Here is a 21,290-nt window from a genome sequence, read left to right as displayed (position 1 = left end):
TTGCAATTTTTGGTACTGGTTTCTATATTTTTACTTCAGATATACCCAAGGATGATGGTAGGCATCAATTTTGCAACTTGTGGTACTGTTAACGTGTCTTTTTCAAGTGACACCTATTAAAAATAGAGAATGCGAGTGATGACACGCTTGGGAGTGCTGAGAGTCTGTAGCGAGGCTCGAATGGAGGGCATTGCTGTTGAAGAAGAGTATTGTGGTTGCCTGTAGTCGCTCTCCGTCAGAAAAGATGTATATGTGTTTATAGAGATATCTGGCTTCAGCTGTGGCAGGTTTAGGACCCTGCATTAGAGAAAGCCGAATAGAGAACCGATCAGACCCATATTTTAACCGTAAAAGCAAACCAAATAAGCAACAAGAAGTCATCCAAACCAACCAACTACTTCTAACAACACCATTATACCTAACCCCAATGATAACGCAACCATTCCATATAACATTCATAATTGTTCCTTAAACTTTATTATGGCTGTGAAACTCGCTATCTGTATATGGTAGCGCTGCTGGTGATTTTCACAGTTTGTTCAATATTTGGTATATGCACGACTCTTTTCTTAAGGTATCCTTTTATAGATGGATAATGAAGGGTATTTGAGTTCTTTTGCAACTTCATAGTTCTACAAATAACTACAGAATACACAATGGCCGATAACGGGAAGGAGGACCAGGAGTTGCAGCAGATCTGGAAACTTTTTCAGGATTCTCCCGAGGAAATAAAAGAAAGAAGACAACAGATCACCAAGATAATTCATGAAGATCAGAATGCCGAGTTTCCAACTCTGATATCAATAGTAACAGCTTTTGATGAATTATTGAGTTGCTTTGCTCTTGGAGGACAATTGAAAAACTACTACAGATACGGAACAATGGATGTTTGCCAGAGACAACGTGAAAAATTCTGGTTTGCCATAAAGATGGGGAATTTTTCAGAAGATAAAGACGATGTGCCTGTAGAGTCTTTGACGCCAAAACAGTTGGCTACTAGAAGTAAGATTCAAGATTTCTATAAAAAGAGGCTATTGGAAGATAAGGCCAATGGAAGCTCCGAGGATATCTGGAACAAACGTACAGAATTGTTAAGCAACCCCTTTGAGAAGAGTAAGTGAAGAGTTTATGAATTTTCAATGAGAAGCTTCATCAACGATGAAGTCAAATTACGATATAAGTGTAGTGATTTTTTAGAAGAGAAAACCATGACTGAGAGAAATTAAAAGATTTTATTTAAAATGAATTTCATTAGAAGTGAAAATTATGACTGGATTAACTAATAAAGTTAAATTGAAAGTTATTCAAATTCTAATTCGTTCATTTCATTTCGTCTTTCGCTAGATTACTGGGGCAATCACAGTTACCATACGAAGTCGTGGCTTATTTCGATTGTCCCAATCCCTTGGCAGACCTGCTGCCACAACTCGTAGTTATTGACTACATGTAAATAGTATCATTAAGAATTTATATTAAATGTACATTAGAGCTTATTGCAACTAAGAATGCTGCGATATGAAGGAAAAAGGAAGATAGTGGTCTTGGCCACTGCTTACACGCAGACGTGTAGTAATGCTACGTTAAGGTCGAAATACTATACAAATTTTACGCCTCACATGACTGTACAACCCTTCTTCTCTGGCTCATTTTCATTGGCACCTTTGGGTCTGGCGTTAAGGGCACATCTAGCCGCTTCTGAGAATGCTTCGTTCACACCTCTGTTCTTCTTTGCGGAACACTCCAAGTATCTCAAAGCTCCGACTTTTTTAGCCACTGCCAAGCCCTCATCATATGTGATTAAACGCTTGTTCTGTTGGTATGGGTTGGAAGAAGACTGTCCATATGGATTGAACGCTTCATCATCGCCACCGTTACTATTTAGCTGATCGACTTCGTTCTCTTCGTTGCTTCTTAAGTCACACTTTAAGGCAACCAACACTAACTTCACACCCTCACAATGGTCAGCGATTTCGCCAACCCACTTGGACTGTACGTTTTCCAACGAGTCCACAGAATCGATGGAGAAACACAACATAATACAATGTGTGTCTGAATAAGAAAGTGATCTCAATCTGTCGAATTCTTCTTGGCCAGCGGTGTCCCAAAGAGACAACTGCACGGATTGGCCATCTATAAATATGTCATGTACGTAGTTTTCGAAAACCGTGGGTTCGTATACTTGAGGGAAGTAGCCTCTGGTGAACACATTGAGGAGCGACGTTTTACCGCACGCACCATCACCTAATATGACTATCTTACGTTGTACTAGATTTCTTGTTAGTAAATTGCTGAATTAGTAATTATTCGGTAAATAGACTTCGGTTCAACTGAGACGAGATGGAACAATAAATGGCATTCTTTTGGACTATAAGTTTGGAGGTATGATACTGAATGAATTGTTTATCATTAATGTCTTGATAATGCAGATATCGTTAAAGGTGGAGGAATGGGCAGTCATCAGATACATATCATGGGTTATTCATTTAATGAATTATTTGAAGTAACTCAACGGTTTAATCAGATTATATGGACCACTCTTTGGAATTGAAGTACTAAATTTCGTTTGTTCCCTTTCTTATGAATTCCTTCTCTTCTTACTATCACATTGTTGCCTTGGGAATGATAAAATAAACGCCCTGTACCCATACTTTCCATCTCTTTATAATTAATCTGATCAGTATCATATTCACAATGACAAATCTTCCTTTTTTTTTACAAGGATAACTTCATTTAGTGATCTCTCCTTGATCGGTACTTCCAGCTTCCCTTATCAAGCATTTCCAACCTCTATTCATTACAGCACGTCTTATCGGCAGTTTCACTGTTTCTCAAATACATTCGTCAGCGCCTAAAACGATCAATATTACGGCTCTCTTCGAGGTTAAAACGGCCAAATCCACAAGATGGCCACATCTCGCCCGTCTGAACTTGTTTAAATGCCCATTTCCATACTCTAACCCATGTTTTTCTCGAATTCTATCTCAGTCTGCCATCACCACAGGCGGCCCATTGTGCTGTGCGATGACGGCACGGCTCTACCACACGGCTCGAGCCCGATTTTTGGCCTGAGCTGGGTCTGCCAGAGTGCCGATTCCCGTGTCATACATACTAGTCTTGGGAGTCCCACCACAGAGAGGCATGATTGTGTGTTGGAGACTTCCTGTCAAAAGGAACCTGGAACGAAAATGCTGTGTTTTTTTTCTGAGATCAACCGACCAAAATGAATGTTGGTGGTTTCCGTTTTAGGCAGCGAGCATTGGGCATACAACAAAACGGTGGTGACAAGGGGAAGAGAAGTGAGTGTGTGAGAGGAAGTGTGTGAGAGTGAGGAAGAGAGAGGATGAGAGAGGAAGACGGTGAGTGTGAGAGTGTGAGAGTGCGAGAGGGTGAAAAAAGAGGTGTGAGACGGGACGAGTGTCTGTTTGTGTGTGTTTGTTTGTGTGTTTTATGTGTGTGTTTTATGTGATTGTGTGTTTAGTGAGAGAGGTGTACTTAGTGAGAGAGTGTGTTTAATGAGGGTGAGTGAGGGTGTGAAGATGAAAGAACCAGTAACGAGTGTGTAGGTGAGAATGAGTGAGTGAGTGAGTGAGTGAATGAGTGCGTAGGTGAATGCGTAGGTGAGAGGTATGGGTAAATTAGTGAGTAGCTGCATTATTGTTGAATGAGCATTGTTGAATGTGTGTGTAGTGAAAAGTATGTTCACCGAGAGCTCTGTTCACTGAGAGCTCTGTAAACTGACACGGGGATGCGTTAGAGAGCGATATGGGCTCGGAAGCGATATGACTTCAAAACTCTATGGCTGCAACATGATACGAGTAATGACAAGAGATTGCATACTACGAATTAAGACCCAATTGGTGATAAGCAATAATCATTCGTTACGAAAATGCCACTATGTGTGATACTACTATGTACTATGTCACAATTATAAAATGGGTAAGAAGCTGGTCTTGTAGTGACAGACTCATGGACATGTAAGCTGTAAGCATTAGTAAAATAGGATTATTATTGCATTAGTGAGATTAGTAAAGTATGTTCAAAGTATGCATCAGAGAGTATGTCATCAGAGAGGAGCAAAAGTAAGATGTTACTAAGAACCACTCACACAATTAAGCTTCTTCCATGAGGGAGATACTACGGGTAATACTGACACTACTGACTGAAATTACTGAAATACTGAAATTACTGACAAAACTGACTCTAATGCCATTACTGAGAAATGAGTAAGGCAGGAGAATGAATACGACATGCAAATGGTAATGCCGGCAAATCTCTACCCATAAAACCAATTAATGGAACCGAGACAAGACTACCACCAATTTAATTGGGTAATGCAAATTCAAAACCCACAAGACGAGAGCTAAAAGACACGATATTAAAGAGACGAAACGAGGATTGTCCTCGAGTAACTTTTCCAGACAACAGCTATAAGCGACAAAGTTCTTCGTTCTCCGTTTGTTTTGTTCTATAGTCCAACTGTGTAAACTGATATGTGGTCCACGCATGTTTACACAATAATGACTCCGTGTGTATGTATAACGTGGCAGTCCATTAACAGTGAAATGATGCCTAAACGATAACTCTTACTGATAACTCACCCATCACCACGAAATAAACAGAGGACTCATTCTCATCGTGAAACAGGCCGTATCGTCGCTAGTGATATTGAGGCTGAGGTCGAAACGACAGTCAACGGCACTGGAATTCGTACGGAACCCCTTTGAGACAGGTTATGTAAAGGTATGAAATGAAGTTAATCGATCGATCTCGATGTGTCGGTGCCCCTAAGGCGTGTGTATGGCAGAAGGGATTACTAGACAACTGTGGTTATAGTTTCCAGTGGTAAGATTTCACCGTGTAATGTCACCATAACGAATTCATTTTTCCCAAAGCAGTCTTATTCTCTTATCTCTGACTGACTTATCTACATATAATCGTGCCATTCGAGCAGTATGTTCCTCCACTTGACGGCTTGACGAGAATCTCGGTTCTTTGTTTATCCATATAAACGAAAGGCACGGCCTAAAGTAACAAAGAAACCGATGGATGCTATGCTAGATACTATAAAACTCCTTCTCTCTAAGCCGTTGGGAACATAATCCATTTTGCTTCTTGTGGGAGACTAACAGGCATACTACCATCAGCGATTCGCAGCCATTGTCGAATTGTGTAAGCATAAATAAGGGTCTGTAGGAGGGCGGACCTCTTTTGCGATATCTTCTTGCTACCTAATCACTTTGCAAAGCGACATCTTAATGATTAACCTACTTGTAGTTAAAGTTCTTGTAGTTAAAGTAATTGTAACATTATAACATTAACCTTTTAGACAGTTTGACAAGCTTTCAGTTCATGGCGTTGTATTGCACTAATTACGTTGACATAGCATCACGTAAGGTGTGTTGCCACAGAGGTGACACATGTTTTGCTGCAAAAAATCTTGACAGCTTGACGATACTGATAAGAGAATTAGTTAACGAAATGGCGTAGATGTGGTTTGTTAACGTTAGAGCTGGAGTGCAAAAGGCTTTCAGTGTGTTAATTCATCGAAATCTCTACGGGGTATTGGAAGTCTGTTGTGGTCAAGTTCTAACCGCTTAGAATCATTCGACTTCCTTCAATGAGCAGTATAACAAATATAATATGCAATTGGCTCTATACTAAAAATAGCTCTGGGAACAAATAAAAAGTATAAGAAATTTCCTTATTTACAGCTACCTGCTTCTTTTATAATTTTGGTATTATTGAGTAGTTGGAATTGAGAAAGATCCAGCTGTTTTCTTTAGGTCAACGTAGAAACATCCTCTTTCTTCTCAACTTTGCTATAACACTATTATCTTTCTTGAACCTGCGATTCTCCCGTAATATTTATTTTACAACTTTCTTAGTCCTCTTGATTCTTCCGAACCACTAAGCTCGCAATGGGTCTATAATTATATCCATTGCTCACTGATCTCCTTAAATAATTTGTCTTCCTGTTTTTGCTTATTTGGTTTCCTCTACATTGTCAATCAAATCCTCAAGGTACATCGAAGGAATTTGCTTTCTGGCACTTCTAGGACCTTCGGCATGAATTCCGCCTGTATGAGAAGAGTCTGTAGCATGCTCATGGCGATGGTTGTCAGTGACAGAGTAGTCGCTGTTGTTTCCATTATTGTACATACCATGAGAGTTTCTGTTTCCTGCCACATTAACCAAGCTTCCATCCTGGTACACGCCCTGAGAGTTTCTGTGGCCTGGAATGTTCACCAAATTAGAAGAAGATCCGTTGAATGCACCCACGCCAATAAAGGACAAGTTAGTTATAGAACCACCGTACAGACTTGATCTTACTCTCTTATGTTGCATAACCTCTGCTGTTGGAGAAATAAACATCTTAGTCAAGTCATGCTTAGAAGCAGGCACACCAACTTCGGATTGGTAGATTGTAGAAGTATCACCAACCTGAGAGCCATTGGCTAATGCTGGGCTGGCAAAGTTTGTTCCAAATCCACTAAGCATAGTCATACTTGGTGTCAACAATGGTAACTTGGCAACAGATGGTTGGTATTCGGAACCGAATCCAGTAGATGTGGTTGGAGTGAGTCCTCCTCCTAATCCGTAAGCGCTATGGTTATTGTACTTTTCGTATAATTGCTTTTCGTCGGCGGCATTCTTCTTAGCCAAACGGGAAGCGGCAAATGACACGATAAGGTGGTATAATATGAAGCCTAGTAACATCGCTCCCACGATGGCTCCTACCGCTATGAACACAGTTCCTGTGGGGTTTTCTTGTCTCAAAATATATGGGTTGTTTAAGTTGGGAGGAACTGTAATCGTTGGAGTTGTGAACACATCAACACCAGTCAAGGTGGGCATGTTTAAAGAAGGCATGGTTGGACCATCATCTCTTCTTACTACCTCCAAGGTAGTCAGAACTGTAACTGTGGCCATTATGAATGAATATTAGGATTTTTGGTGAAGTGATCTTCTTTCTTGAAGAATGACGAATATAATAAAGAAGCAAGAAAGACGCTAAAAGGGACTACAGAACTCTGGAAAATGCAAATTTCTTCTTTCAAGTGACCTTACTGTATTCTCAGCTTGTGTTAATACTGGTTTCTCGGCGATTTTGGCTGACGCTGTGAGTTATTGCTGGTAATAGCGAAAACTTAGTTGGATCGTACTACTGCGGGCCACTATTGATTCTATCACCGTGTGAAGTTCACAGAAAGTCTCAGTTAACGACTACTATAAACCTTCAAATCACAAGGTTTTCTGGTATAATACGAATCTCTATTCGGATCTACGGGTTTTATGCTTCCAGATTTCCAGATTTTTCGATCCAGAAACTTATCCTGCTGTATATATAACACTGTCTCCCTCTGTTCCAATACTTTTGCTGTCAACCACTTTAAACTCACAAAACGAAGGGAGCGTTTCACACTAATTTAGAAAAATTTTAGATCCTGCGTGTAGATGGTTGATCTATAAATGGAAGGTAAACAAAGGGCTGTGTGTAGGAGATAGTATTCTAAGACACAGCCTAATAAGGAGAAGGGGAATTGTGAGTTGATTTGAGGTGGAGGGAAGTAACCAGTAATTAGGGAAGTGATATGGGAGAGGTACTTTAAAGGGAGAGAAGAAATTAGGGGAAGTGATATAATGGGAGAGGTAATCAAAGTGAGAGAAGATATAAGGGGAAGAAAGAGTAAATTGATGAGAAGTATAAAGTGAGAGCAAAATTAACAGGAAGAGAGAATAAATTTATGAGATGTAGATGAGAAATTTTAAGTTATGAGATGTACAAAGTGAGGTACACTAAAAAAGCTACCGCTTTAAAAAGTTTAAGGTAAATATATTTTGGTATGTTGTTTTATGTGTATTATGGGGCTTTTATAGGGACACCTTAGAAACTGAACTAATGAACTAATAAAGGAACAAAACACTTGGAAAATGCGCAACTTCGGGAATGATGGCTCACTTATTTCACTCCTTAAACTCCAAATAACCTCACGTAATCATCGCACTTTTCGGCTTTTGCTTGGATGCTTCCCATATCACGAGATCTCACTGTGGTTGTATAAAGTCACTGTCTATGGAACTGTTCCATGGCTCCATCCCGCAGCAAGTTGAAAATTTCCCGAAACGGAATGTTTGCAGTCTAAATTACATCACGTGATTTTAATTAGATCGATTTGGTTCTTTTTGTATTGGGTGCAAATAATTTAATTCAATGAAGACTTGGAAGAGTTGGTGGAGGAGAGTGTAGTCGTATAAATGGCAGAGAAAGAAAAGTTCTTAAAGAATATCCTTGTTAGCGGTTACTTCAAATATCCTTTTTTTTCACTCAAAAGCAACTATCTCATAAAGTTAGGTATTTCGTTAATGACTTGATATTAATGCATCGATTTATTTATTTCATCTATATTTTGACTAAAGTCTTGCAATATTCTATTGTGACCAACTTGGTCAACCTTCATTCAAGAACTACCGCAGCACCTTTTTCAATGTTAACCCAAGATCCAGAAATCCTTTTGCAAAATCTTGAATTCTTCTCTATACCAGTTCCAAATATCTACACTGTCACAGTCGCTCGTTAACCTAGGCTTCCACTCAGGGTAAGTCTTTTCGAATTCCTCCTTGCTATCGTTCTCACAGGCAATTTTGAATGAATTGTAGTAGTGGAGATTGTCCTGGTCTTCCCATGGCTTTGGAATGGGAGCATCCGAAAAATGGATCAAGCGTATCTGCTTGAAGACTTCCATGGCATTCCAGCCATCGTTCTTATCCTTCTTCTGTATGAAAGGTAAATATTGAGGCTCTACTACAAACCTCTTGTGCCACTCTTCCTTGAATTCCCCAGTCAATACCCCATACACGCGATGAGGCAAAATTCCGATCTTTATATCTTGATGTGACCGAAGCTGGTCATTCAAATACTTGTTCATGATCTCCATATCGTAATCCTTCTTCTGCTTCAATGATGATCTGCTAAATATATGCCACCACCAAGGGTTATATAAGTATTTCATCAAAGAGTTAAATATGTCTTTAGAAGGAGTGAAAACCATGACGTGATTGGCAAAGAAATCATCAAAGTTATCAAATTTGTGATGTTCATATACCAATGTAGGTAGAAGCTCAAATTCTTGACTGGGATCGTTCAATCTGATAATGTCGCTCACCAACTTCCTCAAACGAAGTTTATATCTCTTGTCATTTGGTATCTCAAGCTTCTTATTGAATTTGTGATACTCTTTACCTTCAACAGCATTGTTTAACCAGTATGCTTGGGGCAAAGCAAATCTGATTTCTTTGGGTAATTTAAACAACTCATCTAAGTTGCCATATGCATTATGCAAAGTTTCAAGATTCAAGTCACCTTCTCTAGGGATATTTATAAGCATCGAATCCGAATCAAAAAACACTACTCGGTCAAACTCCAATTGGTTGAAGATGTGGAATTTAGTGAACGAACCTGACCACGATGATTCGTCACTAAATCTTGCTGTAAGAAGAGGAACTGGCTTCAAATGAATCCCATTCCTATTGGCAAGATGAAACATACGGTTCCAAATATCATGATCTGCGTGGTGCAACTGTTGATCATACAAGATTACAAAATTCTCTACTTTTGTTCCAGATCTCTTCAACACTATGAAGTTCATCACTGCTAGATTTAAGTACTCGTAATTTGTAGCGTATTGCATGTATGCAAATTTCTCGGGATTTAAACCGTCATCTCCTATTTCTCTGGATTTGTCATAGTATTGAATCACCTCGATGGGTAATACTCTAAGTCTATTGTTCAACCCGATTTCTCTGAAGGTATGAGTAGTCTCTAGTATGATATTCGATACTACGTAGTATAATATTACAAAAATGGCGATTTTGTATTCCCAATTTTTACGGAGATACCTGAGGGTTTCCCTCTTGAACTGTGCAAAGTCTACCATCACTTTACTAAGCTAACTAAGAAGATACAAGAGAAAAGGAACAGATCAATTGAAAGTAACTCTGAAATTTTGGATGATTTGGATCGGAAATAAAAACGCGTTCAAATTCGAGGAGGCTGCGGTAGGGAAGAGCCGGATATAGAGGAGATCCGAAAGGAAAAGCGCTTGAACACTGGATCAGATATCTCCATAAGAAATGTGGATAACTGGAGTATAATACTTATGGATGATTTGATGCAGATCTAGATGCATATCTTGATGCTTGAGTATGGCAATATTCTTGGAATAGCTTATAGGTAATAAAAAAATGGATGAATCTCTAATTCAATGAATGGACATCTTCATAATAAATTCGGTAGCCGGAATATAAAAAAATGCGCAAGCCCGGAATCGAACCGGGGGCCCAACGATGGCAACGTTGGATTTTACCACTAAACCACTTGCGCAAAGAAATCTCCGCGACGGGGAATTGAACCCCGGTCTACCACGCGACAAGCGGTAATTCTAGCCACTAAACTATCACGGATTTTTGTTGAAGACTTGAATCACAGTGAGCTGGAGAGCTGTTCAAAACACGTGATCAAAACAAAAATTTGACAAAACTGGACTTATCTCTTCCAGAAGACTTAAATATTGTATTGGAAGTCTAATTTCTATATTCATCATAGATTTATGTATGATTTCTAAGTTTAAATATGGAAAGTTCGTTCATTTCCAAGAAGAAAAAGGTTTTTTTTTTCAGTTTTGTCAAGTTTTCTCCAGAATTATTATTGTTGATAATAATCATGAATAATACTAAAAAAAACAGCTTATAAATGATATATAATGACCTCAAATATTCTTTATCGCTACATCTCTTCTATCAAATTCTCGAACGCCCAATCTTCATCTACCCTCCTCTGTTTACCGTTTTGCCTCATTATGGCATATGGCATCCTATCTAAATAGTTGCGAAATCCAGAACGCGACAACCATATATAATCCTATCCATTCATCTCCAACCATCAGTCAGTTCAAGTATACCCTATACACCTCTCTCAACCCAGTGATCAATATTATTAACATATTATACCAGAACACATTTCCCACAGTATTCTAAGCCTCTCATTTCAACTCTCAACTGCAACTTCAAGCACATATATACATATATACATAAATACATATATAACTACTACTCTCCACTCAACCACCCAAATGGCTGCAACCGCATACACGTGACCTCACCCGAAAATCGCTTCCAACTTTTCTGCAATCTCTACACTGTGAAATTTGGTAGCTTACAACCAACAATTTAGTGGTGAAGGTAAGAATTCTCTCTAAACCACCATTATAACAAGCGTCCGTCTCTATCCATGAGTGAAAGTTATACATATTTCACGGATACAGTCGTAGACGAGTTCGGTGGAAGCGGCGCGGAAACTGTCGTTGCCGTACTAGAGTCTGTTGGAGGAGAACTGGCAGTGAGCGACAGTGAATCTGAGGCCACAATTGCCCAGATTTTCACTGAATTGCTTCTTATATTTGAAGACCAGCGATTGGATCTCGATAGCATAGTAGCATTTCTCCTATCAGCAATTAAAAATGACGCGTTGGCAAGGGTCTTCTGCCAAGTCCTCTCGGTGTTTCCACCATCTGAAAACACCCAGCAATTGCTCCAAATGATCAGCCGAAAGGGCATGATCAAAGCCGAAACCATAGCATTATACATCAGCACAGACTTACTAAAAGAGCTGGAAGTGGTTCCAAAAAATGTCCTTACCAAGGCTCTTAATAGTAGAATCAGAGACGAATTCTATACCCAGAAAAAATACAACTTGCTCCACGAAGAGGTGGATGGATATGCCAAATTCATTGTAGAGCTATACAATATCTTCAGATTCGACGAGAAAGATTTCCAGATCGAATATGCCCTTGAAATTATAGAACAGCTCATTGGCCACTTTTCACTAGATCCAAACAGGTGTTTAGATATCCTTTTGGAAGTAATAGAAAGTTCATTCATAGGCAGTGTTGATGCACTGATAGCATTACTTAAGAAATCTCGTTGGTGGCCTACACATGAAAGTGATATATCATCAATTGACAGGCTCTCATACGGAGGAAGTGAAGCCGGTGCCAAAATCTTAGGATTGAAGTTTTTTAAATACCCCAAGGACAAGGATCTTCCTGAGACATACAAAGTTCTTGTGAGTTGTTTAATAAAGGAGGGATTTATTTCATTTGGTGCTATATACAAGTACTTATCACCCTCGGATGATGTGATGGCAGAACTAGAGAATGAGTACAAGAAGAAGTTGGATGAAGAAGTTTCAAAGGCTGGAGCCAACGCCTTAGCCCTCGCAGCCCCATTAGCAGACGATGAAGAAGAAGAGGGAAAGCCAAAGGATAAAGCTCCGAAAAAGGCATCAGCTGAGCAACCGACATTAGCAACCAAATTACAGCACAACTTCAAATACCAGTTCCTTAGAGTTCTTCTAGGTAATGGACTTTATTGGCCATCTATATATATTCTTTCGAAGTATCCATTTCTCGCTGGTATTGATCCTGAGATCCTGCAATTGATGAATCGTCTTTTTGGAGGTATTATATCTCCACTTTACGATAAAATCTCTCCTTTCAGTCATGCTGAGCTACAAGAGTTGCAGACATCTGGGAAGGTAGCATTCTCTAGAGCTCACAATAATGTAGCATATGACGACTTCACCACAGTGGAATTGTATAGCTTCATGCCAACTACTGCTAGTTATGCTCAGAAAAAATTCACATATTTCTACAAGCGCTGGACAGCCGCTTTACCAGACGTTAGCGATGTTCCCCAACTCTTTACTATATCTAGAGAGTTCTTGAAATATGGAGGAATCTATCTTTCTCGCGATGTTGAACTATTTGTGAAAATTTGTGAAATAGCAGTTTGGGATTTGAGCAATAACGTCGATGATGACACAAGAAAGCTGGAATGGTTCCATTATTTCCGTAACTTCATCTTTCCAGCCATGTCTTTAATCGAAGAAAATTCAATTGCCATCGAAAAAGCATTTGCAATTCTTTCTTTCTATCCCTTAGAAGATCGCTTCAGTGTGTACGGAGAGTATTATCAGGTTTTGGCGAAGAACAACCCTCTTGTCAAGATGGCCTACAGCAAAGCTGAAAAATCTACTAAAGATGCATTAAAACGTTTATCGAAAGAAAATGTGCGTCCAATGATGAGAAGGATTGCTAAGATCAGTTTTTCCAACCCATTACCATGTTTCTTGACAATTTTGCAACAGATTGAAAGTTATGACAATTTGAATACCTTAGTTGTGGAAACGGCTCGATATTTTAATAACTATGGATGGGACAATTTGACTGCTGCTATTCTCATTAGACTTACTGCCCCAGGAAGGTCAGGTACACAGGAAAACGGTATGATTGAACGTCAATGGTTACAGTCACTTGCTTCCTTTATTGGAAAAATTTGCCAACGATACCCCAAGTCAATCGACTTACATACAATTGTTTCCTTTCTATTAAAGTCTTTCTACAATGGTGAAAGCTTTGGGTTGATTGTACTCAAGGAAATTTTTATCTCAATGGGAGGAATCCAGACTGTTACCAACTTAACTTTACATCAAATTGACCTAATTAATTGTGGCTCCTCCTTGATGAAGTCGGTGTACAGAACTATTGATGATCTTAGATTTGATCGTAGAAAATCTGGAGAGTACTTAGTCAAAACCTTTTTAGACTTGGACGCTATCAATGAGTTGTTAATATTATTATGCAACTTGTCTTCCGAGCTTGTCTCAAAAACTGATCAGTCCCATTTGAAAGTATTGGCCAGCAGGATAGATGATGTGAATGCTGTTATTAGGCTATTCATTACATTGGTCAATTTCTTTGGAAACATGGATGACATCGAGAAGACACTTTTAATAATCACAGAATTTGGTGCCAAATACAATGTTCCTCTTGAATGGTCTTTTGAATTATGGCGACCACTCTTAGAACAGAAGGTTTCCAAATTGGAATACAAAGAGGGTGAAGTTTGGAACCCATTTTTGCAAGGTATAATTGATGATATACCAAAGCTTCTTCCGCCAGACTCCCTCGGAATGTTGACACCTGGATTTGTGGTAACCTTTTGGCAACTTTCTTTGCATGATCTTAATTATTCACCAGAACTTTACACAAATGAAGTCGTTAAACTAGAATCTAATAATCGAAGTCTCAAAGAATGGATCTCGATCAATAGTCGCGGTAAGGATGTCACAAAAATTGCACTTGATAAGGCTAGGAATGATATGAAACAGAATGGAGAATTTCTTAAGGCCATTCCACAGGAAAGAGACCGTCACTCAGCACATACAGAAACCATCGAAAGTCGCTTGCAGAGAGAATCAATCCATTGGTTTGTCAATGAAGGAATCGAAAACATCAAAGCTCAAGCACAAAAATTCTTACAGTTCTGTGTCCTTCCAAGAGCAGTACATTCTTCATTTGATGCAGTTTACACAGCTAGATTTTTGCTTAAATTGCACTATTTAGAGACCCCTAACTTTTCTTTGATTATATTCTTGGACGAACTTATCAAGAGCAGAGTCTTATTTGGAACTTTATTTACTTCCACGCCCTCAGAAGCTGAAAATTTGGGACTTTTCTTTGCTGATATCCTTAAAACATTGCATGATTGGTCAGAACCAACTTCATTTGAAAAAGCACACAGTGGTAAGAACTTTTTTAATAGTTCAGGGGACCAAGTAGACTTTGACGAGTTCCGCACGATCTTATTCCAATACCACCTGATTATTTTGGACGACGTCAACTCAGCGTTGGGCGTCACCGAATATATGTGCCGCAGGAATGGTATTACTTTTATGAAGAATCTTTTGGGAGTCTACCCTAATGTTGAAGAACATTGTGAAAGGATCCTTGATCTTTTAGAAAACATAGCTAACTTGGAGACGAGGGAGGATTTAATATTGTCTTCAAGAGCATTGATTGGCCATGTGCGCGCACGTTCCAAAGATTGGGTACACTTATGGGACTTCATTCCTATGGCAGATGAAGAGAAACAAGCACATATGACAGAAAGAAAGGCTTTAGAAGACGCAAGAGCTAAAGAAAAGAAGAGACTTGAAGATGAGAGAAAGAAGATTGACGAGGAAAAGAGAAAGCAAGAAGAGGAGAAGCGACGCGAAGAAAATAGAGCAAAGGAACTTTTACTCAAAGAAGAAGAAAGGAAGAAACAGACGTTAATAAACTATGACTCACAGAAGTCATCTACTCCTCGACCTGATACAAGAGGTTCCACTACTTCAAGGGGACGGTATGACAACTACTCAAACTCAAATGCTAAAACTCCTACGGAGAGAAATTGGAGCCACGAAGGAAAAGTTCCTGACACCCAATCTTCTGACAATGTTAAGACTGAGCCAGAGAAAAGAGAAGCTTCGAAAGAAGACCAACCAAACATTCCACAAAAGCCGAAACATACTGGCAGACACAATGGAAAACAAGCTAGTCCTCATGTTGAAGACACAGAGAAAGAAAAGAAGTCTACGTCAGGAACAACTTCAAGCTCCCTGGTTGCGCCTGATTCTGTGCAATCTACACTTGGTCATATTCCATCTGGTCCATCGTCATTAGGGGCAGCCAAGCTGGAAGCCTCTAAGAATTCCCAAGATGGAAAGGAAAAAACTGAACATAGGCCTAAATCGACGGATCTTAAAGCTAGATTGTCGCAAGCAAAGAAAGAATTACAGTCTAGGGACCATAGCTCATCTACCCCAAATAGACCTCCCTCTAGATCACAAAACAGTGAGCAGCCCGAGCGCTCAAGCGAGCAAACCCCTCATTCCCAGAATCTTGCAGAGCATCCCGCAAGAGTACAATTAATAGAACGTGCTAACGCAAGAGTGCAATCAAGAGGAGAAGGAAGGTCGCAAGGCAAGGATGCAAACCCAGTAAGTGGTAGATCACCTTTGCCAGACCAGAGGATTGCTGCTGCTGCTGGTGGACGTCGTGACCGTAATTCTGATCGAAATTCCGACCGTAACACTGATCGGAATTCTGACCGCCAGGGGAGATTTGGGAGGGACAGAAATGCTCCTTCTAGACCAAGTCAAGCAGCTGCCTCTCAATTAGCCCATAGTGAACCAAAATACGAGTCTGGAAGAGAGAGTGGAAGGAATGGAGGAAGAGGAGGCAGAGAGGGAGGAGATAGAGACAGTGGTGCAAGGAATTCTGTTAGAGACGTTGGCCGCAATTCTAACAGTAATCCAAATGCTAATCCAAATCCAAGAGCCTTACCCCCACCGCCTCCTCCTCCTTTGAGCTTCAAAAGAAGTGAAGACAGTAGAGGTCCTGGAAGAAGTTCTGGTAGATTTGAAGATTCATCTAGAGGGAATTCGAATAGAGGTGGAGATAGGGGCGGAAGATTTGAAACCAAGAGAAAGCCAGAGAATCAGGGTGGTAGAACTTATGACAAGAGGTCAAGATACTGATCGTCTCTAAAAATATCCCTAGTAGAAACCGCTAAATATTGTAATTATTAAAAGATTAATTGTACACTAATATACACCACTTAAAGGCAATAAAATCTAATTAGTCCTAAAAGGAGTCTCCTGCCTTAAGCAGTCGTAACTCCACATCTATTAAGGCGTCCAACTCATCGTCGTCCGCATGCTTGTCGTTATCGTTATCATCAAGGTTGCTCATGTAACGAGCACTTATTTTCTCCACTTTCATTTTCTTTGTTACTGGCTCCCCTCCACTGCCAACAACTTCAGGAGCCGGGGTTGATGTCTCATCTTCCTGTCGTTCTACTGAATTCAAAAATGCTTCCATCTTTCTCAAATGTTCTTCATGCCACTTCAAGTGCCTATTAAGATCATACTCACGGCTGAATGCACGGTTGCAATTCCTTTTGGGGCACTTAATGTCCTTCGTCGAATAGTTATTCAGAATGAGACCTATGATAGACTTACCAGCTCTCAAGCTATTCTGTAATGTATCCATAGATTTAACTGAATTCTGATGGGATTGAGTTTCGTAAATATCCTCTCTTTCGTCATCATCATCATCATCAATGGTTTGGTAAGTAGATTTTTCTAAGTCCTTCAAATCGCTTAGGTTGGATTGTTCGTCGGTTTCTCTTAATAATTCCTCCAATCTGGCTCTTTCGTTCGGTTTTAGGAGATCTTCAGGAATGTTACCATCGTGAAACGTGTTGTAGTGGTCGAAAAGGTCGATTTTCTTGGAAAATTTACCTATGTTGCAATAATTACAGTTCCAGAGCTTGACCATCTTGTCTTCATCGTGGCTAATCATATGGGATCTAAGACCCTTCCTTCCCACACAACCTTTGTCACATATAGGGCATTTAAGCTTGGGATGCTCCGTCTTTATATGAAGCTGCAAAGCTGACCATGTCTTGAAATTCGAGAAACAGCCCGAGTGGTCACACTGATATGCTGGAGAATCGCTATGATACTTTATGTTATGCTGTGCCAATCTGTAGGGGCGGCTGAAGTTTTTGTTACAGTGGTTGCATGTAAGCGATTTCTCATGAACTGACAAGATGTGATGCCGTAATGACTGATGCTTGTAGAAAGATTCAGTGCATCCTTCGTGGGTACACACAAACGATTTGGTATGAGTTATCTCGTGTCTCTTCAAATGCTGTAGGGAATTCACACCTTTTCCACATAACGAGCAGTGGAATGGCTTTTTCTCTTCGTCAGCGTGGGATAGCAAATGAGCATCTAAATGGGACTTTCTTAAAAACGACTTTCCACATTCTGGATAACTACACTTGAATGGTCTTTCATTGGTATGTGATCTTTTATGCTGTTCTAGTAAAGATGGTTTAGAGTATGCCTTTCCACACTGTTCGTAGTCACAAACGTATTTTTTTGGTAGCAGTGACGAGGAAGAGCCTCTTGAAGAGACCGAAGCCGTCTCTGAACTTGCCATTCGGCTCGTAGTATACTATTCTATTACAAAGAAGTAATATAAATAGTGATTATTATGAGCTGTGCTGCTTACAAAAATTTATCTTACCATATTAGCGATGCGCGTTTTGCCGCTTTACCATTTGCAGTAATTATTAGGGAGTAGTGAAATAGGGGGTGGTGATATGAGGGTGGTGATACGAGGGTGGTGATACGAGGGTAGTGATATATATATATAATTGTTGAGTTCTAAGAGACGATGCCTGGAAGTGAAGTAGCTGCAATTACGAATGTTTATTTAATTCAAGATTATGATGAGATGAGTAATATGTGGGTAGAGTCAGCCGAAGGAGGGTTTTTGTAACTTATAAGGAGGTTAGCAATGGAATGTGGTATTTCCCATTAGTAAATCTGGAACAGTTCCAATTTTTGCAATCGCATTTTCCAACAAGTGATATGATGAAGAAGCCATAAAATAGACCATATTTAGAACGACAAACTGGAGAGAGTTGATCATGATGCAATAGACTGGGCACAGGCTGGCACTTGTGACTACTGGTTGAATAAGGTAACCTATAATACTCATTGGCTATCCATATATAACTTTTCTTCCGAGATTTTCATCTTTTCAATTCATACCCCGCCATGATACTATAAATAATCAAAATATATTAACATCTAGAAAACTATTAACCAGTAGAAATAAAACAATATGCATATGTAGGGTTACAGCTTGATTGAAAGAGTTTCTTAACTCCATGGGAATACTTAATTTTTAGTATAGGATCCTGAGAACCCCCCTCCCGAGAAAAACATATTATAAACAAGAGTCCCAAATCCATAGCTCTGATCCTCTTCTATTGGAGTTTTGATACGGTGTTTCTCGTCGAATGAGTTGTTGAAGTATGAATCACTGGAACTGACGGAAAAGCTCATATCTTGGTCTATGTCATACTCTCTTCTCTTTACTGGATCTCCTAGCGTACTCCAGGCTTCATTCAATTGCTTGAAAGCATCTGTGGCCATGGGGTGCGAGTTGTTGTCGGGATGTAGTTTTGCTGCTAGCCTTCTATAAGAGTTGCTGATTTCACTCTCACTGGAGTTCTTATCCACCTCTAGTATATCGTAGTACTCGCTGGAATCGTAGGAGAGGATTTTGCTGACTATGTCCCTTTCTTCATCGGTAAACGACGGAGCTGAACAGTACCGATACCCAGTCATGTCAGTTAAATCTTGGTGAATTATATGGTACGGATATGGTATTCAGGTTCATCGACTGAGTGATAATTGAAACCAATGTACAATAAACGAGGGCAGAAGAAACGCAAGGCTTGTTCTCTTTATATATAGACAATATGCAACTACTTAATATCGTATATTAAAACTCGAAACGCTGACATTATCGAGACTAGTCAAATTCATTAGACATCATGTGGAAATTATATTACTAAATTAGATGTTGGGTTCAATTAGGTTTATAACGGATCACAGCTATTTACTTTCTAATGGTGGGGTCAATGACTCTCATTTCTTTTTCATAGAATATTCCGAGCAATGTGAAACTTTCGTCAGAGAAACCCAACCACTGCTAGTGGGGTAGAACGGACGGTTAGCGAGGTAAAAAACGGTCATGATGTTGCAATGTAAGGAAGTGTTGGGAGCGGAACGGGGAAATGTGGAGCTGGCTAAAATAGTGACAGGACGGTGCGGTTCATCGATTTCCAGATTGCACCTGCAGGACGATATATTTGATTGTTGGAGGAGGCTTAACTGGGGAAGGCTAATTCAGGTTGCAATATTCATTAATACGAAACATCGCTACTATGGTGTTTCATGGAGGGGTTGAATAATTTCCTCTGTATATACAGTTCTTAAGGTAAATAGAATTATATACGAAAGGGTTTTAGTATTGAAAAATGCAAAACAATCTCAGGCGCTACCAGCGCCTGGCATAAATCAAGAATGATGCAAAAAATCAGGAATACAAAATTTCAAAAATTACAATAAGCAATAGAGTAATATTGCTAGAAGACTGGTATCCTTTCCTCTCCTTGCTAGCCCCAAATTATTCAGGGATGTCTCCGATGAGGTTTGAGAACTTTTGCTTGTTTTACTCTCACTGGGAACCGTCAGAGTCAGTGAATTAAGGTCTGAGGTAGTAATAGAATATGTTGGAGAAGGCTCATCTCCCAATTCATCAAGTCTTTCTTTCTTCACGGGCATTGCGTACATTTGAACTTGAGGGCAAATATCTCCTTCATCAGGATGACCAACAGGACAGAATCGGAACCACTCGATGGACAAATTTTCGACAGAGTTTTCGTATTTCCACATATTGTTTTCTTCAAGAATCCAACGGCCTATGGGCTCTGGCGAAAGGACCGGGCCACCAGGCCTACTTTCCATTATCAAATAGGAATTATTGCTTGCTACCAAATTACCGTCCCTGTCCCAAAAAAATATGGTAGAGTTGCGGGCCTGGTAAATTTTGTCTCCTGCAATGGAGAAATCATAGTATGTTATGTCGATATCCACATACCTTATCAGGATGTAGGAATCATGGGTGATATTAGGAATTGTACCATTTGCCAGTATGTGAGGTCCCGAACTTTCCTCATTAAATGTATTTGTTGCATCCACAGCCTCCATTCTAATTTCTATATTAGAAAATGCACATACGGTTTCTCCAAGGATACTTTGCTGATCATACTTGCATAAGATGGTCAGCTTGCGTGAACGATGTACCAATAGGTTTGCAAGAGTGTTAGGATCTTGAATTATCTGCCAATCTTGCTTATCCCTTGAAAATGTTTCTACGCCGTATAGATTGGAATCCGTGTTGAGAGCCACAATCTCATTACCTACCATTAAGGCACCATTTTCAATTCGAAATAGAACTGGATCATCCCCACTATCAACTGCCACTAAGTAATTGTCCCATCGGGATAGGTAGCCTCTACTATATCCATATTGGTCAAACATTACAATCCCAAACTCCCCAGTCGAATTGAAGCCTGAAGCAAGAGCTATTATAAATATTATAAAAACATTAACCATCTGCTCAAATGTGCTAACATCAAAATGAGTGGGCACAATATTACTGATGATTTTACAATCTTTTATAAGCTTTTATCCTCGGGCTTTTTTTAAAAATATCCCTTAAAGACAATTTGTATGATATCAACTGATGGAAAGAAGTTTTTGCTCGCATTTATTATTTTATTCTTCCCTTTCTTTTTGGATCTCTTGGATCTCTTGGATCTTGTGGATCTCTTTAAATGCATCTAGCATTTTTGTGATGCAGACATAGGCCGCTAACTTCTCCAAACGCTGCAAATTTTATATTTCATAAAGGGATTGCTATTGATATTTGGGTTATACTGAATTTATAATGCAATAAAGAATAGCATAGTTCTATTAC

At 39.5% G+C, this 21,290-nt stretch overlaps 8 protein-coding genes and 2 non-coding genes across 10 annotated transcripts; 2 read left to right on the top strand and 8 right to left on the bottom strand. All coding sequences in view use genetic code 12, as the record gives it.

Annotated features, from left to right (window-relative positions):
* The first annotated feature begins 607 nt into the window (after positions 1-607).
* RJT20DRAFT_28368 (uncharacterized protein) lies at positions 608-1,367 on the top strand. Its single transcript, XM_064919518.1, has one exon. The coding sequence runs from the start codon at positions 657-659 to the stop codon at positions 1,119-1,121; it is 465 nt and encodes a 154-aa protein (XP_064776075.1). The 5' UTR covers positions 608-656; the 3' UTR covers positions 1,122-1,367.
* A 92-nt stretch (positions 1,368-1,459) lies between these two features.
* RHO3 (Rho family GTPase) lies at positions 1,460-2,245 on the bottom strand. Its single transcript, XM_064916622.1, has one exon. The coding sequence runs from the start codon at positions 2,033-2,035 to the stop codon at positions 1,613-1,615; it is 423 nt and encodes a 140-aa protein (XP_064776074.1). The 5' UTR covers positions 2,036-2,245; the 3' UTR covers positions 1,460-1,612.
* A 3,737-nt stretch (positions 2,246-5,982) lies between these two features.
* On the bottom strand, positions 5,983-6,930 carry RJT20DRAFT_133451 (uncharacterized protein; the record flags this gene model as incomplete). Its single annotated transcript, XM_064918218.1, has 1 exon — positions 5,983-6,930. The coding sequence occupies one exon, from the start codon at positions 6,928-6,930 to the stop codon at positions 5,983-5,985; it is 948 nt and encodes a 315-aa protein (XP_064776073.1).
* Positions 6,931-8,300: 1,370 nt separating this feature from the next.
* Positions 8,301-10,178, bottom strand: RJT20DRAFT_28310 (glucose N-acetyltransferase). The gene has a single exon (XM_064919517.1). The coding sequence runs from the start codon at positions 9,933-9,935 to the stop codon at positions 8,490-8,492; it is 1,446 nt and encodes a 481-aa protein (XP_064776072.1). The 5' UTR covers positions 9,936-10,178; the 3' UTR covers positions 8,301-8,489.
* A 132-nt stretch (positions 10,179-10,310) lies between these two features.
* Positions 10,311-10,381, bottom strand: RJT20DRAFT_t32. Its single transcript has one exon. It is a non-coding gene; the product is annotated as a tRNA-Gly (tRNA).
* An 8-nt stretch (positions 10,382-10,389) lies between these two features.
* On the bottom strand, positions 10,390-10,461 carry RJT20DRAFT_t31. Its single transcript has one exon. It is a non-coding gene; the product is annotated as a tRNA-Asp (tRNA).
* A 780-nt stretch (positions 10,462-11,241) lies between these two features.
* On the top strand, positions 11,242-16,480 carry RJT20DRAFT_125899 (uncharacterized protein). Its single transcript, XM_064916621.1, has one exon. The coding sequence runs from the start codon at positions 11,288-11,290 to the stop codon at positions 16,418-16,420; it is 5,133 nt and encodes a 1,710-aa protein (XP_064776071.1). The 5' UTR covers positions 11,242-11,287; the 3' UTR covers positions 16,421-16,480.
* On the bottom strand, positions 16,481-17,913 carry PZF1 (Pzf1p). Its single transcript, XM_064916620.1, has one exon. It carries the CDS (start codon positions 17,889-17,891, stop codon positions 16,527-16,529), a length of 1,365 nt encoding a protein of 454 aa, XP_064776070.1. The 5' UTR covers positions 17,892-17,913; the 3' UTR covers positions 16,481-16,526.
* Positions 17,914-18,637: 724 nt separating this feature from the next.
* On the bottom strand, positions 18,638-19,090 carry RJT20DRAFT_2547 (J domain-containing protein; the record flags this gene model as incomplete). The annotated part of the gene is made up of 1 exon (XM_064919394.1): positions 18,638-19,090. The coding sequence occupies one exon, from the start codon at positions 19,088-19,090 to the stop codon at positions 18,638-18,640; it is 453 nt and encodes a 150-aa protein (XP_064776069.1).
* A 757-nt stretch (positions 19,091-19,847) lies between these two features.
* RJT20DRAFT_125894 (uncharacterized protein) lies at positions 19,848-21,099 on the bottom strand (the record flags this gene model as incomplete). The annotated part of the gene is made up of 1 exon (XM_064916619.1): positions 19,848-21,099. A coding segment is annotated over exon 1 (1,044 nt), but the record flags the coding sequence as incomplete, so codon positions are not given.
* Positions 21,100-21,290: the final 191 nt, after the last annotated feature.

The sequence above is a fragment of the Scheffersomyces xylosifermentans genome (assembly GCF_036884685.1).
Source record: "Scheffersomyces xylosifermentans strain CBS 12540 chromosome Unknown RJT20scaffold_2, whole genome shotgun sequence".
In the NCBI taxonomy this organism is placed as follows: Eukaryota; Fungi; Ascomycota; class Pichiomycetes; order Serinales; family Debaryomycetaceae; genus Scheffersomyces; species Scheffersomyces xylosifermentans.
This window is presented reverse-complemented; position numbering and strand designations above follow the sequence as displayed.